This window comes from Armigeres subalbatus, chromosome 2, assembly GCF_024139115.2.
Source record: "Armigeres subalbatus isolate Guangzhou_Male chromosome 2, GZ_Asu_2, whole genome shotgun sequence".
Classification (NCBI taxonomy): Eukaryota; Metazoa; Arthropoda; class Insecta; order Diptera; family Culicidae; genus Armigeres; species Armigeres subalbatus.
The window spans coordinates 378,861,033-378,885,986 of NC_085140.1; the positions used below are offsets into that span (position 1 = coordinate 378,861,033).

The following is a 24,954-nucleotide window of genomic DNA, read 5'->3' on the forward strand; positions in this document are numbered from 1 at the left end:
TCGAGATTTCGTCGAGTTTCAGTATAAGTGTAATATATTAAAACGTGAACAAGCCCTTTACGGTATTAAATTCCAAATCACGTAGATTACGTGTATTGAAAAACTCAACATGAAGGTGAGGGAAAAATACATAATAAATCTAAGCGCTACTCATTTATAATGTATCACGCGCTTCCATTCTGTTACGACAATAAAAAGAGGAAAATGATGATGTACCACAAAAGACTTCGAAATTCTCACTTCTATGAATTAAATCACACGATTGATCCAATTAATAGAGTGCGATTCTTCATGCATCCTCCGTGTGGAAAAAAATAATGAGAGAGAGAAACCGCTGCATTGAATTAGGGTATATGGCTCAAAACTTGGTCTAATATGCTGCGGTAACCATAGTTGAAGTTGTTGCGAGTTGTCAAAGCTATAAAGATTTCTTTACACTTTTTTGCTCTATGTTAACGGTCAATTACGGTCGGTTAAATTGTTACAATTGAAAAGCATCCGCATAGTTGGTGTAAAAGAATATTGTATTCATCATATTATTGATTCCTAATACCTATCAGTGGCTTAGTCACGGGATGTTATGGTTCAAACATACCCAGGCTATTTTTTTTTGAAAAAAAATGATCTAAATCTAAACAAGATTTTTACAAGAAATAAATTCGTGAACAAAATTTGTAAAATTTGTTGACAATCCACCAAGCAAGGAACGAATATGTAACCCCACGGCGTGTGTATGGGGGACCTTTATGACAAAAAAAATGTACATCGCCAAAACATTCACTGCGTGAAAATATAGCTCTTCATTTTCATTTCGTGACTATTTGAAAAAAATCTAGCGAGGGGTCCCGAACAAATATTTTTTTATTCTCTGAAGCCGAGATTTTTAATTGAAATTTATCGCGTCTGCTTTAAAATGAGATTCCTGGATTTTTTTTTATTCCAATCATCATATAAAAACTTATTCCTCTTTTTTCCCTGGTTTAGAAACCTTGCAGTTAACAACTGTGGAAGTGCTGATTGAACCCTACCCAAGCAGCACAATCGAAGCAAATTTGGTTGCCGCAACTTGATTGTGACTGAATCTGGTCACATAGTAGTTGCAGTAATATATGTGAAACATGTGTGTTGCTCGGGTATGCTGTGAGGTGGCAATATCCCAGTGAGGGACATACTACCAAAAATAAGAAGGAGAAGTAATGTAAGTACACAGAATTCTTTGCCGTTCTACGCATGCTTGTACCAAATTCAAAAAACGACAAATGAGAAAATGGCATTTAAAATTGAACACTAATTTTCATTGCCGGCGTATAACCATAATGCAATATAATATTATTACATCACAGAAAAATTCAGAAGACTTAATTTCATTGTAATCATTCTTATTTTTCACTCACAAATAGAATTTGCGACAACGATCATGAAAATAGTTTAGCGAGACAGTTTTCCCGAGAAATAGAGCACTTGTTTTATGGTTTCTACGCATATCAGCCCCGTTCAATGCATGATTTCGTGAATGACTACTGCGAGTGACTTACGTCTCCACATGCTTTATCTATGGAAGTGAACCTGCCACGTGGTTGAAGTGATTATGTCGTTTAAAATGAGTATTGTACAAATTAAACCAGTGCAACAGACTAAGATTGCAAGATCTAAACAGAAAATGCTATTTCAATGTGTGTTGCTCCATAAAATAACAGAATCCGCCATAATGATGAATTTAATCACCGCGAGACAATTTTGCGTAGAAATTAAGCAATGGGACAAATAGACTTGATGTTGTTTTCAATGATTTTCCGAACAAAGTTCGAAATCCGTTAGAGTTTTCTAAAAGTATACATCAAAATAGACTGCTCTGTGGTGAAAAGTCAAAATCCAAAAAAGGCAGTTCTGTTTTTACCCTTTTTGCGGTCGTATTTATTAGACCTATTTATGTTTTCAAAAAGTATTAAAAATTCAACCGGTCAGCCCAAAATCACAATTCTTATGCTAAAATAAGCCTCCTGCCAATATTTCAGCTAATTCGGATAAAATTTCGAGGTGGCTCAAGTCGATTTATAGTGTTTTTGAGCTATTTTCAATTTTGAAAAAAATAACAAAAAATATTAAGGTGACACGGGAATCACGAACAATCATCAAATCGTAATCATTTTCTTCTTACTGCTTACTCGCAATCAACATGCTGATACATTTACATTTGTTCTACAAAATTCTTGAATTCATCACAAATCACTGCTAATTCATTATATTATTATTCCTCTTTTTTCCCTGAACATTTGAGTAAAAGAATTGCCAATGTACGATTTACCGTTAAATTCTTAAAAATCAGAAGCTGAACATTTGTCATAAATTTACACGTTAGGATTTCTTCAAACAAGTTATTCGAACAAAGAAGCATTGGTTTTCGATGATATTTGATGCTTACAACAAACGACTTCCAAATTTGACTCATTACACCATGTGTCTGTATGCTTTTACCATCGAGTGCATCGTAGTAATAAATGAAATCAATGCTTCTGTGTTCGAACAACTTGTGAAAAACGTATGAATTTATGACAAATGTTCAGCTTCTCATTTTTAAGAATTTAACGGTAAGTTGCACATTGACAATTTTATCACTCAAATGTCCAGGGAAAAAAGGGGAATAATAATATAATAAATTGGCAATGATTTGTAACAAAATCAAGCATTTTGTAGAGCAACGATTTTTAGGGGAAACTGTATTTTTATGCGCTTATGAGCTTGAAAATCACTTTAACATGGTCAAAACGTAAACAAAATGAATAGGACAAAACTTGTAGAGCATACAAATAGCTTCCGTTTAGAAGTTGTTGCGATGATTTCTGGCGTTTATATATCTTGTTAGATTTTTTCAAATTTGAAAAAAGCCCAAAAACACCAAATTGACTTGTTTTATTTTTATATTACCAGACTAAGGCCGGAGCTGCACATACAAGTCTTCTCCATTCAGCTCGGTCCATGGCTGCACTTCGCCAACCACGTAATCTGCGGAGGGTCCGTAAATCGTCCTCCACCTGATCGATCCACCTTGCCCGCTGTGCACCTCGCCTTCTTGTTTCCGTCGGATCGTTGTCGAGAACTGTTTTCACCGGATTACTTTCCGATATTCTGGCTACGTGCCCGGCCCACCGCAGTCTTTCGATTTTCGCGGTGTGAACGATGGATGGTTCTCCCAACAGTTGATGCAACTCGTGGTTCATTCGCCTCCTCCACGTACCGTCCGCCATCTGCACCCCGCCATAGATGGTACGCAACACTTTCCTTTCGAAAACTCCCAGTGCGCGTTGATCCTCCACGAGCATCGTCCAGGTCTCGTATCCGTATCGAACTACCGGTCTTATAAGCATTTTTTTAGATAGTCAGTTTGGTACGGCGGCGAACTCTATTCGATCGGAGGGTCTTGCGGAGTCCAAAGTACGTACGATTTCCAGCCACTATGCGTCTCCAAATTTCTCTGCTGGTATCGGCGGTCACCAGTGAGCCCAAGTACACGAATTCTTCAACCACCTCGATTTCGTCACCACCGACAGAAACTCGTGGTGGGTGGCTTACATTGACCTCTCTTGAGCCTCTTCCTATCATGTACTTCGTCTTCGACGTGTTGATGACTAGTCCAATCCGTTTACTTCGCTTTTCAGTCTGATGTAGGCTTCCTCCATCCTCTCAAAGTTACGTGCCATGATATCAATGTCGTCGGCGAAACCAAATAACTGGAAGGACTTCGTGAAAATCGTACCACTCGTGTCAATCCCTGCCCATCGTATTACTCCCTCCAAAGCGATGTTGAATAGCAGACACGAAAGACCATCACCTTGCCGTAACCCTCTACGCGTTTCGAAGGGACTCGAGAATGCCCCTGGAATTCGAACTACGCTCATCACCCGATCCATCGTCGCCTTGATCAACCGTATCAGTTTATCCGGAAATCCGTTTTCGTGCATTAGCTGCCATAGCTGGTCTCGATCGATTGTATCATATGCGGCTTTGAAGTCGATAAATAGATGATGTGTGGGCGCGTTTTTATTTGCGGCATTTCTGCAATACCTGACGTATGGCGAACACCTGGTCTGTGGTAGAGCGTTCACAAATAAATCCCGCCTGGTGCTGCCCCACGAACTCTCATGCAATTGGTGCTAGTCGACGGCATAACATTTGGGAGAGTACCTTTTAGGCGGCGTTCAGCAATGTGATTGCGTGGTAGTTGCTACAATCCAGCTTATCGCCCTTTTTGTAGATGGGACACACAACACCTTCCATCCACTCCTGCGGCAGAACCTCATCCTCCCAAACCTTGGTAATCACCCAGTGCAGCGCTCTAGCCAGTGCCTCACCACCGTGTTTGAATAGCTTTCCTGGTAGTTGGTCAACCCCAGGGGCTTTGTTGTTCTTCAGCCGGCCAATCTCCTCCTGGATTTCCTGGAGATTCGGAGCCAGAAGTCGCATGTCGTGCGCGCGTGCTCCTAGGTTCATTACCATACCGCCACCGTTGTCTGCCATATCGCCATTCAGGTGCTCTTCGTAGTGCTGCCGCCGCTGCCGATCACCTCACGCTCGTTTATAAGAAGGTTCCCGTTTATGTCCTTACACATATCGGGCTGTGGCACGTGGCCTTTACGTGAACGGTTCAACTTCTCATAGAACTTTCGTGCGTTATTAGCGCGGTACAGTTTCTCCGTCTTTTCACGGTCTCGATCTTCCTGCTGGCGCTTTTTCCTCCGGAAAATCGAGTTTTGTCTGTTCCGCGCCCGTTTGTATCGTGCCGCGTTTGCCCTCGTACGGTGTTGCAGCAATCTCGCCCATGCTGCATTCTTCTCCTCAACTAACTGTTCACATTCGCCGTCATACCAGTCGTTCCTCTGATCCGGAGCTACCGTGCCTAGTGCAGCGATTGCGGTTCTTCCAATGGCGGATCGAATATCTCTCCAGCCATCTTCAAGAGATGCTGCGCCTAGCTGCTTTTCCGTTGGGAGTGCCATTTCCAGCTGCTGCGCGTAGTCTTGGGCTAGTCTACCGTCTTGTAGTCGCCCAATGTTTAGCCGCGGCGGACGACTCCGACGCGTGTTGATCACCGTCGAGAGTTTTGAGCGCAGACATACTGCAACGAGATAGTGGTCGGATTCAATATTCGCACTGCGGTAAGTGCGTACGTTCGTGATGTCGGAGAAGAATTTACTGTCGATTAGAACGTAGTCGATTTGGTTTTCCGTTACTTGATTGGGTGATTTCCATGTGGCCTTGTGGATATTCTTGCGGGGGAAGAAAGTGCTTCGGACTACCATTAGTTGAAGAAACGGCCTTTTATCCTCAGCTTGTACATCCTTGCGTTGATTGGTTGCCATCCAATCACGCGTTGGCGCATTTTTTCCAGCACTATGAAGCCAGTTCCCAGTTCGTTGGTGGTGTCACAGCTTTGGTAGAAGGTAGCCGCTCGATGCCCGCTGTTCCACACTTTCTGTCCTGTCCAGCAGATTTCCTGCAGCGCTACGACATCGAAGTTGCGGGGATGTAATTCATCGTAGATTATCCTGTCGCAACCTGCGAAGTCTAGCGACTTGCAGCTCCATGTTTCAAGCTTCCAATCGTGATCCTTTATTCGTCGCCTAGGTCGTTACCGATTATATCGAGTCGCATTATCTCTTATATTGACGTAGGACTTACGTCTTTCTTTACTATACTGGGTGTCATTTAGATTTTTGGAAATCGAGAGCGTTACGCTGGAAGGGAAGATTTTGAACGTTTCTAGCGCCTTTATCTTTCGATGGATTTTTAAGAATTATATATCAATCGACTTGGACACTCTCCACCATTATGCCTATTCCATTGCAACTTAAGATTATTACGATTAGCTACTGAGAATTTCAATTCTTGTCAAAGCCAGTCAAAATTTCATATGTAACCAATCCCGTGCATTCCTAACACGGACATCAGAATGCGGTATGTCACGGTATGTTCAAGTCTATAGGAAGATTTTCTTTGTGTATAAAAGAAGCAGTGCCTGCCGTGTGCGAGTCATTACAATTTGTGACAGCAGCGCGTACTGACGTGCTTTTTGCTCCCGCATTTTTCGTTTCGTTCGTTCGTTCGTTCGTTCGTTCGCTGTGTTTACCTACACAGCGACAGCATACAGTCACCAGCGGTAGAACTGCCGGTGGGTGGGTCTGCGAATATGCATAAAAGAAGTGGGCGCATTTTTTTGTCATTCTGTGCTTGATGATGGTCGGATGCAGTGGTGTCGGTTGCGATGGATGCAATCGCCCATCGCATCGCTCGGGGTTAACGGCTACAGGCCGATGATGGCTGTGGCAGCGAGGGCAGCGGTGGTGGATGCGAAAAAATAAAGTTAGAGAGATTTGATCTACTCATTTAATAATGAGTTTCATAATCCATATGATCCCGGGATGGGTATGAGTCGTGTCATATGACTGACCATATGTTAAGTTGTGCTTGGTACTGAACCACACGTACATTGAAACATGTTTATACTATAACAGTTCTGATTCCCTAGAAAAAAAAAGTACGCTGATGAAAATAAAAGTTCAATTAAAATACAGTAGACGTTCGATAACTGCAAGTCATTTAACTGCAATGCTTTTTAACTGCAATTCGATAGTTGCAACAGTTTTGCAGTTATCGGACCGCTAAACTTCAAACTGATGTCAAACTTAATGACAGCTGCATTGCGCTGCACATTTGGATGCACTTTTATTGCATCTGACGTCGATTGACAACCGTTTGACGTCTAGAATGCGTTGCAGTTATCGAACGGCATTCGTTAACTGAAAAGTAAACATTTTGCAGTTATCGAACGGCTACTGTAATTACTTTCATTTATTTGCAAAAGGCATTAGCAATTAAAGATGTACAATCAGCAATAGTGTTAATATCCATTTTAGATTAGAAAATGTCGCTGTCTTCATGTAGATTGTTTTTAAAAAAGTCCGTAAAAAATAATTTCCAGAAGAATATAAATAAACTTTATCTTATTTTTTGTTTTTCATTTTCTGAGAAATTGTATTATTAAACTTGACGTAGACTCGGAATTTGGGATCAAAACATTAAATAATTTTTCGTTGACGTATTAGCAGTACCTCCTCTATTTTAGTAGGGTTACTGCTCCTTGACTTGTTTCTTATTGTTGTGATTTTTTTTTCAGCAGTAAGCACGCATGTTAGCAAAAAAGAAGCAACGAAATTGGCTGTATTTCTTTGTTTGGAAAACGGGACAGTTCCCCTAAAATAGCACATTTTGCCCAAGTCTGGAAGTTTTATAAATAATATAATTTTAAACTTCAAATACTATCATCAATAAGAAATCTATAAATGCCCTACATTTGCTTGAGTAAATAAGGGCTTAATAGTTAGAAACAAATCAATTCTAATTATGTATTTAATTATTAGTTTTATTTCCAGAAGTTTTGAATAAACAAATTGCTAATAATTCTACACAGCATGGAGGTTGTCGTTTTCAATATCAATACCTATAATCAAACTCTATAGATCCAAAAGTTAGAAGTTAAATGTAAATACTTTACGTTTATACAAGTCCTACGTCTACTCGCGGTTATGTTGAAAACATTACCCATTGCTCGTTTTTAAAAACAGCAAACCTCCTGTCTCGTCGGAGGGCCGTTGTGTCAGGACTGTTTAGCGTCCCACCTAACACCAGGACTTGGGCGACACTAGGACATCGACTTGAGCCACCTTGAAATTTTATCCGAATTGGCTGAAAATTTGACAGGAGGCTCAATTTAGCATAAGAATTGTGATTCTAAGCTGATCGGTTAAATTTTTCTATGACACTGCACTGCGTAAATTTGGAGAAACTAGAAAATTAGAAACAATCTTTTTTACCAGAGATTCATTACCTTTTCAATTGGTCCACTTTTCATTTGATTGTCGCATTAATGCTATTTGTAATCACTTTCAATAATGTTCAATTATTTGGTCATGCCAAATGTACACCACCAACATAAAACGCAAACTAAAAATCTGAACGATCAGAACCAGGGTAGTTTTGTGAAGGTTTCTTAAGGGTTTGGATTTTTAGTCGTGCTAAAGGGATGAATCTTATTTTAAAGAGACACTTATTTTCATGACTATTAGTAGAAATACCATATTCGGAAGTGATCGATGAGCTTTACTTTCATTCAACCATCTAGGGGAAATAATCTAGACGAACAATTATTAGTAGCATAATGAGGGACCGACTGTTTACTTCGATGACATTTACCTCCAGGGTGCAGCAGACGTAAAAAGTAAAAAGATTATCTCATGTGCTTAGTTTGCACTGATTAGTAGTTTTATAGCGAAGAAATGTTTATTTTACTACCATTGAAAAAACGCCATCTCTTGCATTAATCTTTTTGACTGCTACCTTATTTTAAATGGCTTTACTTATGATTAAGCCACTCAAATATGTGTCAAAACTACATAGAGGAAAATGTGTTCCTTACCTACTAAAATGCGAGAAAACCAAAACAAACATATCTCTATGAAACCACTCCGCCTGTATAGGACCCGAGTAGCACACATGTTGCAATTTAGTTGTTGAAACTTAAACTCGGCCACATTTGAGTTGCTGCATTCATATCTGTTTCAAGTGTGCTACTTGGGGAATGCCGAGAAAATATTTAACCTAAAAAATTCCTAGACCGAGCCGGGGATACAACTCAGCCACCTCCAGCATGGTTTGGCATGCTTATGACACAGGTAGGTAAAAAGGGTAGATAGTGATATCTGAAATATTTATGTCTTGAATGTCGAAATCCCAATGTTTTCAATTTGTATGGAATGATAACTACGGTTTTTGCTGATTTATATTTAAATCTGAAGTGTAACAAAAGTAAGAGTAATTTGATCAGAGAGAGTTTGCTGTTGAAAAATACTAGTGGGCCTAACCATTGCTAAGCGGTAATGTTTGCTTAGCCAAATGTTGAATTTTATAATTTCGGTTCTGTTTTGTTTCTTCGAATCTGAGTCTTATTTGCAGCTGAAATTCCCTGATCCCAAATTCTAAGCACCATCCTTCCTAAAATATTGTGAAACTAACCTCGAGTCATGTTGGCCTATGTCTCTCTCTAATGAACCGTTGATAATAATATTATATCGATTGTATATATCACAAAGATTCGTGACTCAGTAAAGTGTTATACAAGCCTGAGCCTATCAAATAAACAAATTAAAAAAAAAATGAGCTGAAATGCTGAAAATGAAAAGTATATGGAATTTTTATTCCTCAATCGAATCTTCAATTTAGTCAACTTTCCCAAAGAGGCCTCTTGGACTTTTTGCATCTAGCCTACTATAATCCAGAAAAGAATTGAATTGATTATTGTACACTAAACAGGGGCAACAGGGACTATGTCCAAGGGTTTGACGACCCTTTCCCAGGCCATTGCGAGTTCTAGGGTTTGCTTAGGCAACGACCTAGGCGACGAATGAAGGATCACGATTGGAAGCTTGGAATATGGAACTGTAAGTCGCAAGGTTTTGCAGGATGCGACAGGATAATCTTCTTTCTTTTAACTTCTTCTATATATAAAATTGGGTTTGCATTTCCTTTGAGGCAGTATAACTCACGAACGGGTTGACCGATCAGTATGGTTTTCTCATCGATAGATTCGATCCGCTGTGTTTGTATATATGGAAAGGTGGGAAATTTAGTTGGGAAAGTAGGATAATCATCAACGGTCTGATGTGTTGGGTAGAAAACAATCATGCTTGCACTGAAGTCTTTCTAGAGTGCGTTGCTGCAATGAGCTCATCTATTGAAAGTTCGAACGCAAAAAATACAAACCCGTGCAAGATCGAGCGAGTTCTACTATCTCTCGCAACTTTGTCGTCATAATCTGCAGGAAATTTGCTGGACAGGGCAGAACCTACTACCCAAGGTGTGGCATAATCAACGAGCTGGGAAATGGTTTAATGCTTGGCAAGATGCGCCAACGAGTGATTGGGTGGCAGCCAATTAGCACAAGGAAGTGTTGATATATGATGGATGCCCACTGCTCTACGTAATAGGCGACATGAACGATATATAGTGTGCATTTCGTATTGATTAACAACGGCCGGAACAGACAAAACTCGATTTCCTGGGGAAAAAGCGCCAGCTGGAAGATCCAGACCGCCAAGATATGGAGCAACTGTACCGCGCTAATAACGCACGAAGCTTATACAGTCGCCTCTCCACATCTCGATATTGAAGGGACCATCGAGGTAGAGAGAGATCGAGGAATAGAAGGAAAATTGAAATGAGTACTAGATTCAAAGAAGCTTGTTGCTATCAAAACCGATAACAAAACAAATGTCATTTCTTCTTGTTGATGTGTTTGTTATTGTCTAAAGATGGTCTAGTAGCCTAAAAATTTGAACAGATCGACAAGGAGAGTTAATTTAGATCAAAAAACGATCAAAACAGATCGAGATAGAGAGATATCAAGAAAAGTAGACCAGTCTTCAAAAGTTCCTTTGCAATTCGTTGCATTGATGCAAAATCCAAGGAGCAGGAGAATGAATGCTCCCTATTTGTCAAGTGATCATTGCTTTGATGCATTTGCATCATTTTGGAAAATACTACATCATTGATTTGAATCCTTTCATTGGATTCTAGGCAAAGGCAAACACGTGGTGCGTTTTATTCGTAACCGGTTTGCTTCCCACTTCGTTGTTACGTCGCGAAGACGATTGTTGTTAGCAACTGGATATTGCGTCATATTTTGCTTCTGTAAAGGGAAATAACATTTGAAACAAAGCGAAAGGTTCGAAGACCATAACTTCAATGAATTGTGTTAAGAAAATAATTGCCCTACTCGTTTTTCATTATATGACTCTTCCAAATGTGCTGCTGGTGCTGCCGATGTTATTTTCCCGAATAACATATTTAGAACATCGGATGCCAACTAGCATTTCAAACCAGTCAAACATAATTTTATTCCATTCCAGGTTTTCCCATACGTTTTATCAATTCCCAACCACAATTCTTACATGATGAAAGTTTCAAAATAAATAGCATTAGGTTTCATGCAACAGATAGAATCGCCAGTTTCATTACGATGAGCTCTATAGATTTGGTGCTCGTAAGGTTGTTGTCTACATTTTTCGCTGCTGCTGTCAGCTAGAAGTTTTTTTTCGTCAAAATAAACAGTAAGTACCATCATTCGACGTCATAAATATCCATATAATAAAGTCTAAAAAACGACGAAATGACAAGCTAAAAAACGAGAAAGTTCGACGAGAGAATCAAACCCTCACTCAAGAGATTGACACATTTGAATGACACCACTAGCCATATAACCATAGAGCCACCTTTGAGTTCCATGCTTTCAAAGGGCAATTTGATGCTTCGATTCACCATGCAATAGATCATCGCCTGAAATTATTTGATTCAATGATGCGATATTTCCAATCAAGTGTGCAAAGGAGCAATTAAAAGCGAGGATGTAAGTTTATCCCAATTTAAATCATTTTTTCAAAGCATGCTTTTGCGAATCATTCTCAAAAGAGGATGCTCTTTGAAGACTGAGGTAGACTAGAGGGACCGAGAAAACCATCGACATAAGGAGAGATATCGAGATATAGAACATCAAGATGTAGAGAGTCGACTGTATGAGAAGTTAAACCGTTCACGTAAGGGCTACGTACTACATACAGCTTGACATGTGCAAGGACATAAATGGGAACATCCTCACGAAACGAGTGCGAGGTGATCCAGAAATGACGGCATGAAGTATGAAAAGCACATGAATCATAGATAAGATGATCCCGATTGGGAGCATGTACCTGGGAGCACGAGCGCTGCGAGGTGGCAATGTCCCAGTGTGGGATGTAATCCAGTGTTGTAAAATGTCATTTGCATTCGTTTGTATAATTTTCCCAGAACTTTTTCCAGAAGGTAGCTATCAGTTCATGATGTATGACGGACTTATAGCGCTTTAATGTGCCTACAACTTTGTCTAACAAGACATTGCTGTAAATATGTAATCTGGGGCGTGGGAGGCAAAATGTCATTCAAATGACATTATGTCAAATGACACGTGACATTTTGTAGAGTTTTCACTCTCCAGCCTCAGATGTTATATTTAGAGCAATGTACCCTTGGACAAAAATATAGCCTTACTCAAGCGTTATGAGTACATTAAAAATTATGGCTTCTAAAGAAAGTTATGAACAAATAAGCCAAATGACATGCAGATGACATTTAAAAGCCTGGACTAATGCCAATGAAGAAGAGATAAGTTTGTCGTCGATAATGCTAAAAACAATGGAAAAATTAACAGATGAGTATATAAAATCGCCATATTTAATCCTTTAAGCAAAAATCGGTTAGCTTATTGGGAGGGTAAATCGTTAGTTAGTTACAAAAATAGAAAGATCTTTTGGAACAAAAGAAATTCCACTTGCTGCTTTCCTAGACATTGAAAAAGCATTTGACAATACTTCCCACCATTCTATAGCAAAAGTATATGCTCATCTATCACTATTAGAGCAGTAAAAAGGTGCCCTCAAGGTGCCCTCAAGGTGGTGTGCTCTATTGTAGTTGACTAGTTGATTATCTTGGAGTTGCACTTGACAGGAAGCTCAACTGGAGCAAGCTATTAACAAAGCAATAAATGCTTCTTGGATATGTAAACGAATATTTGGTAATGGGGTCTAAAGCTAAGGATTCTTCACTGGATTTACTCGGCCATTGTAAGACCCATATTTACCTATGCTGCATTGGTATGGCAGCCAAAAACAAAAGAGAAAATTGCACAGAAAAAGTTGGACAGAGTTCAACGATTTGCTACTATCTCAACAACTGGCGCAATTAGAACATCAAAGGTGTTAGATTGCTTATTTTTTTGTACCTACTTCCTTTACATCAATTCATACGAATTAAAGCAGAAAATAGTGCTCTAAAGATCCCAATATTCTTAATATAAATTCACAGAAAAGATAATGAAAAGTAAGCAGCGCGTAAAACCTGACATGCAAAAATGTACGCTATTCTACGCAGAAATGGTCATCTTCCTAACAAGATTTCCTACAACTTGTATGCAATACGCTATAATGGATAGCTTAAATTTTCTTTGATTTTTTTTTATCTGTGAGAATAAACGTAATAAGCAATAAAGACTAATAAAATATTACTTATAGGGGAGCTGTTCCGTTTTCCATATCATCGTGAAACAAAGAAATAAAGCACCAATTTCGTTGTTTTTTTTTGCTAACATGCGTGCTCGCTGCTGAAAAAACCACAATAATAAGAAACAAATAAAATTCCTTTTCATTGCGTTGTTAATCATGAGATGAATATCGGAGCTATGAGATGAAATCCAGGAGCAGTAACCCTACAAAAGACCAAAAACAAATAACTCTGTACGTTTATTCCAAGTAATAAATCCTGGGCGTAGTTTTTTGGCAAACGGCGGTCCAAATCTGCGATCAGGATCAAAAGTTTTCTACACAGATGGTTTAAGGCTGAACAACCAAGCTAGAACCGGCATGGCAGGCATACTGTGTTTCAAGCTGAAATATAAGCTATTCTGGAATGGTCTAATTTGTGTTTGCGACGCAAATACAGGCTACAAAATATAGCACTATGTCAGACAGCGAAGCCGCTTTGAATGCCTTGAAAACGATATGCACGCCTGAGAATGTATAAGTTCCCTTCAAAACATGTCTTGTTGTAACCAAGTCACTTTATATTGGACACTTTGGACTTGATGGTAACGAAAGAGCTGATAAATTAGCGAGACTCGGATCATCAAACAATTCCTGTGGACCAGAACCGTTTTGTGCTTCATCCGCATGTGCTCTGAATAACGGATAAAACCTCAAAAGTAAAAACAAATTGAAAACACCCCAAGTGACACCGAAAACGTTGTTATTAGCGAAGACCTAATAATCTTGTCGACTTAAGGTCGGGCAAAGGAGATACAAAACATGTTATGTTCGACGAAAGCTATGGAGAGCAGTTTCCCGAGCAGCACACATGTTTCACACAAGTTTCTGTAAGCCATATGCAACCAAATTTAATTACATCTGAGTTGCTGCAACCAATCGGTCTGTATTGTGCTTCTAGGGTTGATCATGGAAGATGTTTTGTACTATATGTTCTGTAAAGTACGTTTGTGAAAGTGTTGGCAGGATTATCTCAGTCCAAAATAGAGGGCAGATTAGCGATGGAACAGTAGTTAGCTCTCTTGCAGGTTATAACCTATAAGCTATAGCTCTCTTGTGGTAGACTGTCACGGGACAGGGTTTGAAATCGCAGGAAAGTTGGTTATCGAGGATGACGACAATGGTGTGATGTATTGATGATTTCACCAGCGGAGAACACGACAGATCGATGGAGCTACTTCACGTGAGGTAACAAAGCAAAGATCCAGAAGTCTGTTGTTTCCGTTGACCACAATGATTTGCTCCAACGTTGCTAGGCTGTAACTGCCGTAAATATCGATAAGAGAAGTGCTGCGTACCATCTATGGTAGTGAAAAGCCAAGCCACGAAAAACGCATGACTGCTGCAGCACTGCCCTTCTACGCATAGTTGTCCCATGTTAGTTTTTGTGGATTTTGACTTTTCACCATAGAGCAGTCTATTTTGATGCATACTTTTAGAAAACTCTAACAGATTTCGAACTTTGTTCGGTAAATCATTGAAAACAACATCAAGTCTATTTGTCCCATTGCTTAACACGTACGTCCCCAACCCCCATTTTACGACAAAACTCAAAATTCAAAACCATGCAGCTCAGCCAATTTCTAACGGATTTTCAAGCAATCTTCTGGAATCGATTCACATTCACAGAAAAGATAATGAAAAGTAAGCAGCGCGTAAAACCTGACATGCAAAAATTTACGCTATTCTACGCAGAAATGGTCTTCTTCCTAACAAGATTTCCTACAACTTGTATGCAATACGCTATAATGGATAGCTTAAATTTTCTGTGATTTTTTTTATCTGTGAGAATAAACGTAATAAGCAATGAAGACTAATAAAATATTACTTATAGGGGAGCTGTTCCGTTTTCCATATCATCGTGAAACAAAGAAATAAAGCATCAATTTCGTTGTTTTTTTGCTAACATGCGTGCTCGCTGCTGAAAAAACCACAATAATAAGAAACAAATAAAATTCCTTTTCATTGCGTTGTTAATCATGGGATGAATATCGGAGCTATGAGATGAAATCCAGGAGCAGTAACCCTACAAAAGACCAAAAAAATATAACTCTGGACGTTTATTCCAAGTAATAAATCCTGGGCGTAGTTTTTTGGCAAACGGCGGTCCAAATCTGCGATCAGGATAAAAGTTTTCTACACAGATGGTTTAAGGCTGAACAACCAAGCTAGAACCGGCATGGCAGGCATACTGTGTTTCAAGCTGAAATATAAGCTATTCTGGAATGGTCTAATTTGTGTTTGCGACGCAAATACAGGCTACAAAATATAGCACTATGTCAGACAGCGAAGCCGCTTTGAATGCCTTGAAAACGATATGCACGCCTGAGAATGTATAAGTTCCCTTCAAAACATGTCTTGTTGTAACCAAGTCACTTTATATTGGACACTTTGGACTTGATGGTAACGAAAGAGCTGATAAATTAGCGAGACTCGGATCATCAAACAATTCCTGTGGACCAGAACCGTTTTGTGCTTCATCCGCATGTGCTCTGAATAACGGATAAAACCTCAAAAGTAAAAACAAATTGAAAACACCCCAAGTGACACCGAAAACGTTGTTATTAGCGAAGACCTAATAATCATGTTGACTTAAGGTCAGGCAAAGGAGCTACAAAACATGTTATGTTCGACGAAAGCTATGGAGAGCAGTTTCCCGAGCAGCACACATGTTTCACACAAGTTTCTGTAAGCCATATGCAACCAAATTTAATTACATCTGAGTTGCTGCAACCAATCGGTCTATATTGTGCTTCTAGGGTTGATCATGGAAGATGTTTTGTACTATATGTACTACAAAGTATGTTTGTGAAAGTGTTGGCAGGATTATCTCAGTCCAAAATAGAGGGCAGATTAGCGATGGAACAGTAGTTAGCTCTCTTGCAGGTTATAACCTATAAGCTATAGCTCTCTTGTGGTAGACTGTCACGGGACAGGGTTTGAAATCGCAGGAAAGTTGGTTATTGAGGATGACGACAATGGTGTGATGTATTGTTGATTTCACCAGCGGAGAACACGACAGATCGAAGGAACTACTTCACGAGGTAACAGAGCAAAGATCCAGAAGTCTGTTGTTTCCGTTGACCACAATGATTTGCTCCAACGTTGCTAGGCTGTAGCTGCCGTAAATATCGATAAGAGAAGTGCTGCGTACCATCTATGGTAGTGAAAAGCCAAGCCACGAAAAACGCATGACTGCTGCAGCACTGCCCTTCTACGCATAGTTGTCCCATGTTAGTTTTGGGGAATTTGACTTTTCACCATAGAGCAGTCTATTTTGATGTATACTTTTAGAAAACTCGAACTTTGTTCGGAAAATCATTGAAAACAACATCAAGTCTTTTTGTTCCATTGCTTAACATGTACGTCCCCAACCCCATTTTACGACAAAACTCAAAATTCAAAACCATGCAGCTCAGCCAATTTCTAACGGATTTTCAAGCAATCTTCTGGAATCGATCACAAAATTCCTATAGTTTTAGGAACCGAGGTCAATTTTTGTCCAATGGCCATGGTTCCGGATATATTCCGGGGAGTACTGGGGTTACCTCCCTCCCGGAAAAAATGGTCACTGGCAGATCGGCTTCGAAATCCATCGTGCGACATGTCAAACTTCATGATTTTGCAAAACAAGTACACTGGAGTACATTTCGGCGATTTTCGATCGAATTGGCCACCCTCCGGGTACTTCCAGGGCCTGGTTTCCTTGGGGAAGTGGCCAATTTTCATTCGCTCTTGGAACCCATCTTGTGACATATCAAACTTCATGATTTTGCAAAACAAGTACACTGGAGTACATTTCGGCGATTTTCGATAGAATTGGCCACCCTCAGGGTACTTCCAGGGCCTGGTTCCCTTGGGGAAGTGGCCAATTTTCGTTCAATCTTGGAACCCATCTTGCGACATATCAAACTTCATGATTTTGCAAAACAAGTACACTGGAGTACATTTCGGCGATTTTCGATCGAATTGGCCACCCTCCGGGTACTTCCAGGGCCTGGTTCCCTTGGGGAAGTGGCCAATTTTCATTCGCTCTTGGAACCCATCTTGTGACATATCAAACTTCATGATTTTGCAAAACAAGTACACTGGAGTACATTTCGGCGATTTTCGATAGAATTGGCCACCCTCAGGGTACTTCCAGGGCCTGGTTCCCTTGGGGAAGTGGCCAATTTTCGTTCAATCTTGGAACCCATCTTGCGACATATCAAACTTCATTATTTTGCAAAACAAGTACACTGGAGTACATTTCGGCGATTTTCGATCGAATTGGCCACCCTCCGGGTACTTCCAGGGCCTGGTTCCCTTGGGGAAGTGGCCAATTTTCATTCGCTCTTGGAACCCATCTTGTGACATATCAAACTTCATTATTTTGCAAAACAAGTACACTGGAGTACATTTAGGCGATTTTCGATCGAATTGGCCACCCTCCGGGTACTTCCAGGCCCTGGTTCCCTTGGGGAAGTGGCCAATTTTCATTCGCTCTTGGAACCCATCTTGCGACATATCAAACTTCATTATTTTGCAAAACAAGTACACTGGAGTACATTTCGGCGATTTTCGATCGAATTGGCCACCCTCCGGGTACTTCCAGGGCCTGGTTCCCTTGGGGAAGTGGCCAATTTTCATTCGCTCTTGGAACCCATCTTGTGACATATCAAACTTCATGATTTTGCAAAACAAGTACACTGGAGTACATTTCGGCGATTTTCGATAGAATTGGCCACCCTCAGGGTACTTCCAGGGCCTGGTTCCCTTGGGGAAGTGGCCAATTTTCGTTCAATCTTGGAACCCATCTTGCGACATATCAAACTTCATGATTTTGCAAAACAAGTACACTGGAGTACATTTCGGCGATTTTCGATCGAATTGGCGATCCTCCGGGTACTTCCAGGGCCTGGTTCCCTTGGGGAAGTGGCCAATTTTCATTCGCTCTTGGAACCCATCTTGTGACATATCAAACTTCATGATTTTGCAAAACAAGTACACTGGAGTACATTTCGGCGATTTTCGATAGAATTGGCCACCCTCAGGGTACTTCCAGGTAGGCCTGTGCGCTGATTGAAATTTTACCGGCAGTGGCGGGATAGATCATTTTCAGGCAGCGGCGGCGGCGTTACGCCGTTGGTGATCAGCGGTGGCGTGGATCGGCGTGAACCAGTTTCATGCGCCAAAATTTCTTCAAAAGTTTGTCAAGGAATTCTTCCAGAAGTTCCTCCACTAGATTTTTTAAAAGATCGTCAAGGAATTCCTTTGGACATTCGTCCGTAAGTGCCTCTGAGAAGTTCCTCCAGGAATTCCTCCGGAAGTTCCTCCAGGAATTCCTCCGGAAGTTTCTCTAGGAATTCCTCCGGAAGTTCCTCTAGGAATTATTCCGGCCAATTCCAGTTTTACGGAGGAATTCCTGGAGGATCTTCCGGAGAAATTCCTGGAGGAACTACCATAGAAATTCCTGGAGGAACTTCCGGAAAAGTTCATGGAGAAACTTCCGGAAGAATTCCTGGAGAATCTTCCGGAGGAATTCCCGGAGGAACCTCCGGAGGAATTCCTGGAGGAACTTCCAGATGAATTCCTGGAGGAATTCCTGAAGGAACTTCCAGGCGAAATCCGGGAGGAGTTTCTGGAGGAACTTCCCAGAGGCACTTACGGACGAATGTCCAAAGGAATTCCTTGACGATCTTTTAAAAAATCTAGTGGAGGAACTTCTGGAAGAATTCCTTGACAAACTTTTAAAGAATTTTTGGCGCTTGAAACTGGTTCACGCCGATCCACGCCACCGCTGATCACTACGGCGTGACGCCGTCGCCGCTGCCTGAAAATGATCTATCCCGCCACTGCCGGTAAAATTTCAATCAGCGCACAGGCCTACCTGGAAGTACCCGGAGGGTGGCCAATTCGATCGAAAATCACCAAAATGTACTCCAGTGTACTTGTTTTGCAAAATCATGAAGTTTGATATGTCGCAAGATGGGTTCCAAGATTGAACGAAAATTGACCACTTCCCAAGAGAACCAGGCCCTGGAAGTACCCGGAGGGTGGCCAATTCTATCGAAAATCTCCGAAATGTACTCCAGTGTACTTGTTTTGCAAAATCATGAAGTTTGATATGTCGCAAGATGGGTTCCAAGAGCGAATGAAAATTGGCCACTTCCCCAAGGGAACCAGGCCCTGGAAGTACCCGGAGGATCGCCAGTTCGATCGAAAATCACCAAAATGTACTCCAGTGTACTTGTTTAGCAAAATCAAGAAGTTTGATATGTCGCAAGATGGGTTCCAAGAGCGAATGAAAATTGGCCACTTAAGTACGCCGAAATGTACTCCAGTGTACTTGTTTTGCAAAATCATGAAGTTTGACATGTCGCACGATGGATTTCGAAGCCGATCTGCCAGTGACCATTTTTTCCGGGAGGGAGGTAACCCCAGTACTCCCCGGAATATATCCGGAACCATGGCCATTGGACAAAAATTGACCTCGGTTCCTAAAACTATAGGAATTTTGTGATCGATTCCAGAAGATTGCTTGAAAATCCGTTAGAAATTGGCTGAGCTGCATGGTTTTGAATTTTGAGTTTTGTCGTAAAATGGGGGTTGGGGACGTACGTGTTAATTTCTACGCATAATTGTCTCGTGGTGATTCAATTCATCCCTATGGCGGATTCTGTTATTTTATGGAGCAACACACATTGAAATAGCATTTTCTGTTTAGATCTCGCAATCTTAGCCTGTTGCACAGGTTTAATGGGGGCAATTTGTACAATACTCATTCTAAGCGACATAATCACTTCAACCACGTGGGAGGTTCACTTCCATAGATAAAGCATGTGGGGACATATGTCAATCACAGTAGTCTGATATGCGTAGAAGCCATAAAACAAGTGCTCTATTTCTCGGCAAAACTGTCCCGCCAAACTATTTTCATGATCGTTGTCGCAAATTCTATTTGTGAGTGAAAAATAAGAATGATTTCAATGAAATTAAGTCTTCTGAATGGTTCTGTGATGTAATAATCTTATATTGCATTATGGTTATACACCAGCAATGAAAATTAGTGTTCAATTTCAAATACCGTTTTCTCATTTGTCGTTTTTCGAATTTGTTACAAGCATGCGTAGAACGGCAGTGCAGTGGGCTAATACAAAGCCAGAATGTCTAACAGTGATCGGGTGAAAACGGTTCTCGACGCAGCGAGTAAGTTGGATCGATCAGGTGGAAGACGATTAGCAGATCATTCGTAGAATGCGTGTTTGGTGACATGCAGCCATGAACCTAGCTGAATTTGAATGGAGACGGCTTTTATGTACTGCAAAGGCCACTCCGGCCTTAGTCTGAATCAAGGATGTTAACGATCATTCAGTAATTCGCGTTCGATCATTTAGTAGTTTGTCAATAACTCATTCCAGAAACTGAATTTCAAAATGTGTTGTATGGTGGACTTCTAGTGTGAAGGTTTTTCTGCAACTCTGCCTTATGGTTCGTTGTTTGAATTCCACTAGTAACGGAGTCTTAACTATAGTTTCAGTAATTTATACTAAATGATAACAAAGTTCCAATCATTTAGTTTAAGTTAGTGCAACTAGCCCTATATCTCCGTTATTAGTTGAATTCTAACAACAAACCATTAGGCAGAGTTGTAGAAAAACCTTCGCACTAGAAGTCCACCATACAACATATTTTTAAATTCAGCTTCTGGAATGAGTTATTGACAATCTACTAAAACTAAATGATCGAACGCGAATTACTAAATGATCGATAACATCCTTGGTCTGAATAAATAATAATAATAGTATTCCATTTACCTAAAGAAAAAAAATGAACCCCTTTCCGTAGTCCTTAGCCTGTTGCACATGATCTTTTATCTCTACTGCTCCGTGGAGCCGGTCAGGGTACGAGCAACCTTAGGGAGATGGGGCAACTAAAGGTGTGAATCATGGTAATCGTTTATGCTCCTCCCCGGAGAGGCAAATCTGATTGAGCGTCTGTTCCCCACGTTAGAGGCAACAGATCATAATCCGAGTGTCAACGAGGAACACTATGCAAAACTATGCACTCTATGCTGTATAGTTACATAAGGCGACTCCTCAACACGCGTAGGTATTGCATCCCCGGTAAGGTAGCATACCAAAGGCAGAACTAGAGCAAACGGATAAATTCAACGGCAACAGTTTCGGCACTTAAGACGCGACGCGAGACAAGACATAACACTTATTGTTGTTACAATCGTCAAAGGAGTTAAAAATTACCTTTCTGTCGCCCGGTTTCGGACGCGATGTCACCCATCTTCCGGCCCCGGCAATGAATAAAGGATAAAGACTCGCAGATGGAAACTTGGAATGCGACAAATTTGGATGTACCCGTACGTGTTGGACTCCTGACTCGTGAGCTGCAGAAAAGCTGCGTTAGCGTGGCAGTAACCTTTGAAAAAATGTTAGCCCAAAACCGGGGAATGTGAATTTTTGAGCATTGGGCTCCAATGCAAATACACGTCATTCAGTTATGAAAGTTACTATAGCGGCAGTGACAGAGAAGAACGTGGGGTTGGCTTAATTGTGATCGACAAGCAGATGAAGCGAGTGTTATCCAGTGGAAACTGAAAAGCGATGTTTTTTAGAAAAACATTTTCTTCAGCATATACATATGCCCCACCCAAAAAAACGATATGCCCGATGACGTGAAGGCTACGTTCTATGTGAACTTTGATGAGACCAACAGAGTGCCCAACACTAGCATTACAATTCAGGTTGATTTGGTTCGATCCAAGGTGAATATAAACAGGTGTAGCAGTATGCCAATTACATGAATCAGCCATCTTGGATTTTTATATGGGGCAGCCACCGAGTTTGTTTATGTTTTGCACTGAAAATGAATTTTTCACCCCCGCGCTAGTCTCTCCCATCAACTGTCGAAGTGAGTGAACCCTGATATAAGAACCCTGGTTCGATCTAATTTCGTTTTATATGAGCAGTAGAAAGAATTTTATAACATGTGTGCAGGCCGCACTATGTAAAAATTATCATCGGAGACGCAGTTGCGCAGATCGTGAGAAAAAAATTGTTTCGTCCTGTCGTTATTGGTATGAGGAAAGCCTTCATTCCGCTACCAACGTTTATGGTCCGCAAATCCACCATGTGATACCCGATAGGTGATTGGGAGACGGCCGACATATCTCGTATGCTATAGATGTGGGGTCCTTCAGAGGTCCGAATATAGACTCCGACCACTACCTCGTAGTTGCGAAAATTCGACTATCCAGTGTTTACAAAATAACAGAACAATGTGTTTCAATATCTAACGCAGCGCTTGGAAATAGAAGGGGATACTGAGCGAAGACTAAATTTGAATAAAGAAATAAAATTGAATAAAAACATTCGGAATGTTTTGACTTTAAATGTATACATTTTTTCGTTGTCATCACAACCTATACTGCCGCTAACCGCAAGTCGAGCACATATGGGGTCCATATACAGATGTGCTCGACTTGCGGTTAGCGGCAGTATAGACCTTGTTGATTAGCTATTTGCTCCGTACAGCTCCGTACAGCCATTCTAACCCCGTTGACGTTAATCATCATACTTACATAAATAAGTCTTGCTCTGTAGCGTTCTCTCAAGTTGTGTAAAACGGACGCATCGTTGAGGTAGGTCAAGTTAGACATATCCTCACATTTTTCGTATTTGGGAGGGTTCACCTGGCCAACCAGATCTTTTTTGAAATCCTTCGTCTGTAGGGAAGAGGTTCAAAAAAGAAAATTATTGATTTTTTTTCGTAATGAAAATAACTAAATTCATAAAGAATCAATAGTTTCAACATAGGAATTGCAGGAGTTATCCTCGATCTATGCTAAAACTATTGATTTTCATTTAAATGCAGAAGGATACGGAAAACCAAACGTTTCAACTCCTATGATACGCTTTCATGAAAAAAAAACTACATACTATTGTGTACATAATGATGCTGAGTCAAAGGAAAAGATTGAGTGTAATGTAATGATGTGAATACTACTACAAATAGCCATAGTTGTTGTCACCACTCTGTGTTATACGTAGAAACATTGAAAAGGTTACAACTTAATTTAAACATACATCCGAACACGAACCCACCAATAAAAAAAACTCTTCATAAACATACATACGCACATTCATTTGAGAGTACTTACATATATACGTGCATAATTGCTTACATACTTACATCATTAACTCACGTCATCAGCTTTATCTCTCTATCAGACACCAACAAAAAAATTAAAAAAATGAAATTAAAAGTCTTAGGAAATATGTCTTAGGTATCGCATACCGCTCTAATAACTTTGTGGAAACCGTTGTTGAAACAACTAATTTATCAAAACTATTATCAATTAAAATTCTTTCATCCCATTATGAGTTCCGATCAACAATCGTTAAAACAGGCTAATTTCATTATATTATAGATGAACACGTGGTACTGCTTCGGACAGAAAACATTTACCTATTTTTAAATCAAACGTTGACGTCCAGACCGATGCTGCTCCGATTAGGATCACCACAAAATTCTAATTCAAGAAAAGCGCAATAACAAAAATAGAAATTAAATTTCGTTTCATTATTCTGTATCAACGACTGTCTTAGACTTACGTTAAATTATCGAACTACGATAATAATTCAGTTGATTCATCGTTATCGTAGCAACCGATAACGTTGATCACAATCAACTTTATCGGCGATAACGATAAATTAACGATTAACAACCCTGACAATGACACTTGTTAGATATTTACCGTCAACGGCCTAATACTAAGACAAACCTTTAGGTTCCCATTGATGGTTTATTAGTTTTATTGATACAGTATATAAAACAAACGCTTTATTTTTTATTTTATTTCCCCATTCTACGTTCAGATTTTGATGTCTCATTATATTTCTCAGGAAACGAATACATATGGTAATCAAAAATGAATAATTTTAACTCCACTACTTGGCTTGGAATGACATGGTAGCTCCCTACGAATTTAATTATGAAAGTAGATGAGTTAACTATTATTTTTTGTGGAGACATTTAAAATACCAACATTTATAAAACCACGAAAGCCTATTTCCATACAAATGATTCCGAATTATAGAATATTATAATGAGTCATATGCTAATAATTTTAATCTAGTGGAAAACACATCGTTTGCGATACACAGTAAGAACGAGCCTGCATGTGCGATCTAGGACCACGTGCGCATTACGAAGGATGACATATTTCAGCAAAAGATATTTTAGTTGCTAGATAAAGATTGTCGCTTCGGTTCTTTTGTTCTGCTGTCCGAAACATGTTGGGTACCGAACTGTCAAATCGGATGTATTTTTCCTATCCTCGCCAGCAAAAGATGTTCCCGACATTGACGACAGCGACAATCTTTATCTGGTAACTAAAATATCTTTTATTTCAACGCTACAAGTTCTATTCGACGAGAAGCGTTTCGTACTAAATTGATTGCGATCATTCTGACTAACACTTTGTAAATGCTTGGGGTGGGCTCAATACAGCGAAGGCTCTACACTTATTTTTTAAAATTTTCACTCATTTCGGAACAAATACTATTACTTCATAATGACATTATACTGGGTGTGGCATTCATAATCATTAAATGACGATATGTAGTAGCATTCATAATTAGTCTTTTACTTTGGCGATTTGTGGGTAGTGGGACCAAAATAAATGAACTCTGCATATTCAAAGTTGATTTTTAGATTAATTTATTTAAATGATTTTAGTTGAGGCATACGTATACATGAATTTTGTTGATGACCTACGTAC

At 40.0% G+C, this 24,954-nt stretch overlaps 1 protein-coding gene across 1 annotated transcript in view; it reads right to left on the reverse strand.

The window, feature by feature from the left end:
- Positions 1-24,954, reverse strand: part of LOC134213136 (myosin heavy chain, muscle-like) — a 68,234-nt gene that overhangs the window by 22,792 nt on the left and 20,488 nt on the right. Inside the window, exon 3 of the mRNA XM_062691776.1 lies at positions 22,753-22,896. Coding sequence (XP_062547760.1) covers positions 22,753-22,896 — 144 coding nt within the window. The remainder of the gene's footprint in view (positions 1-22,752; positions 22,897-24,954) is intronic.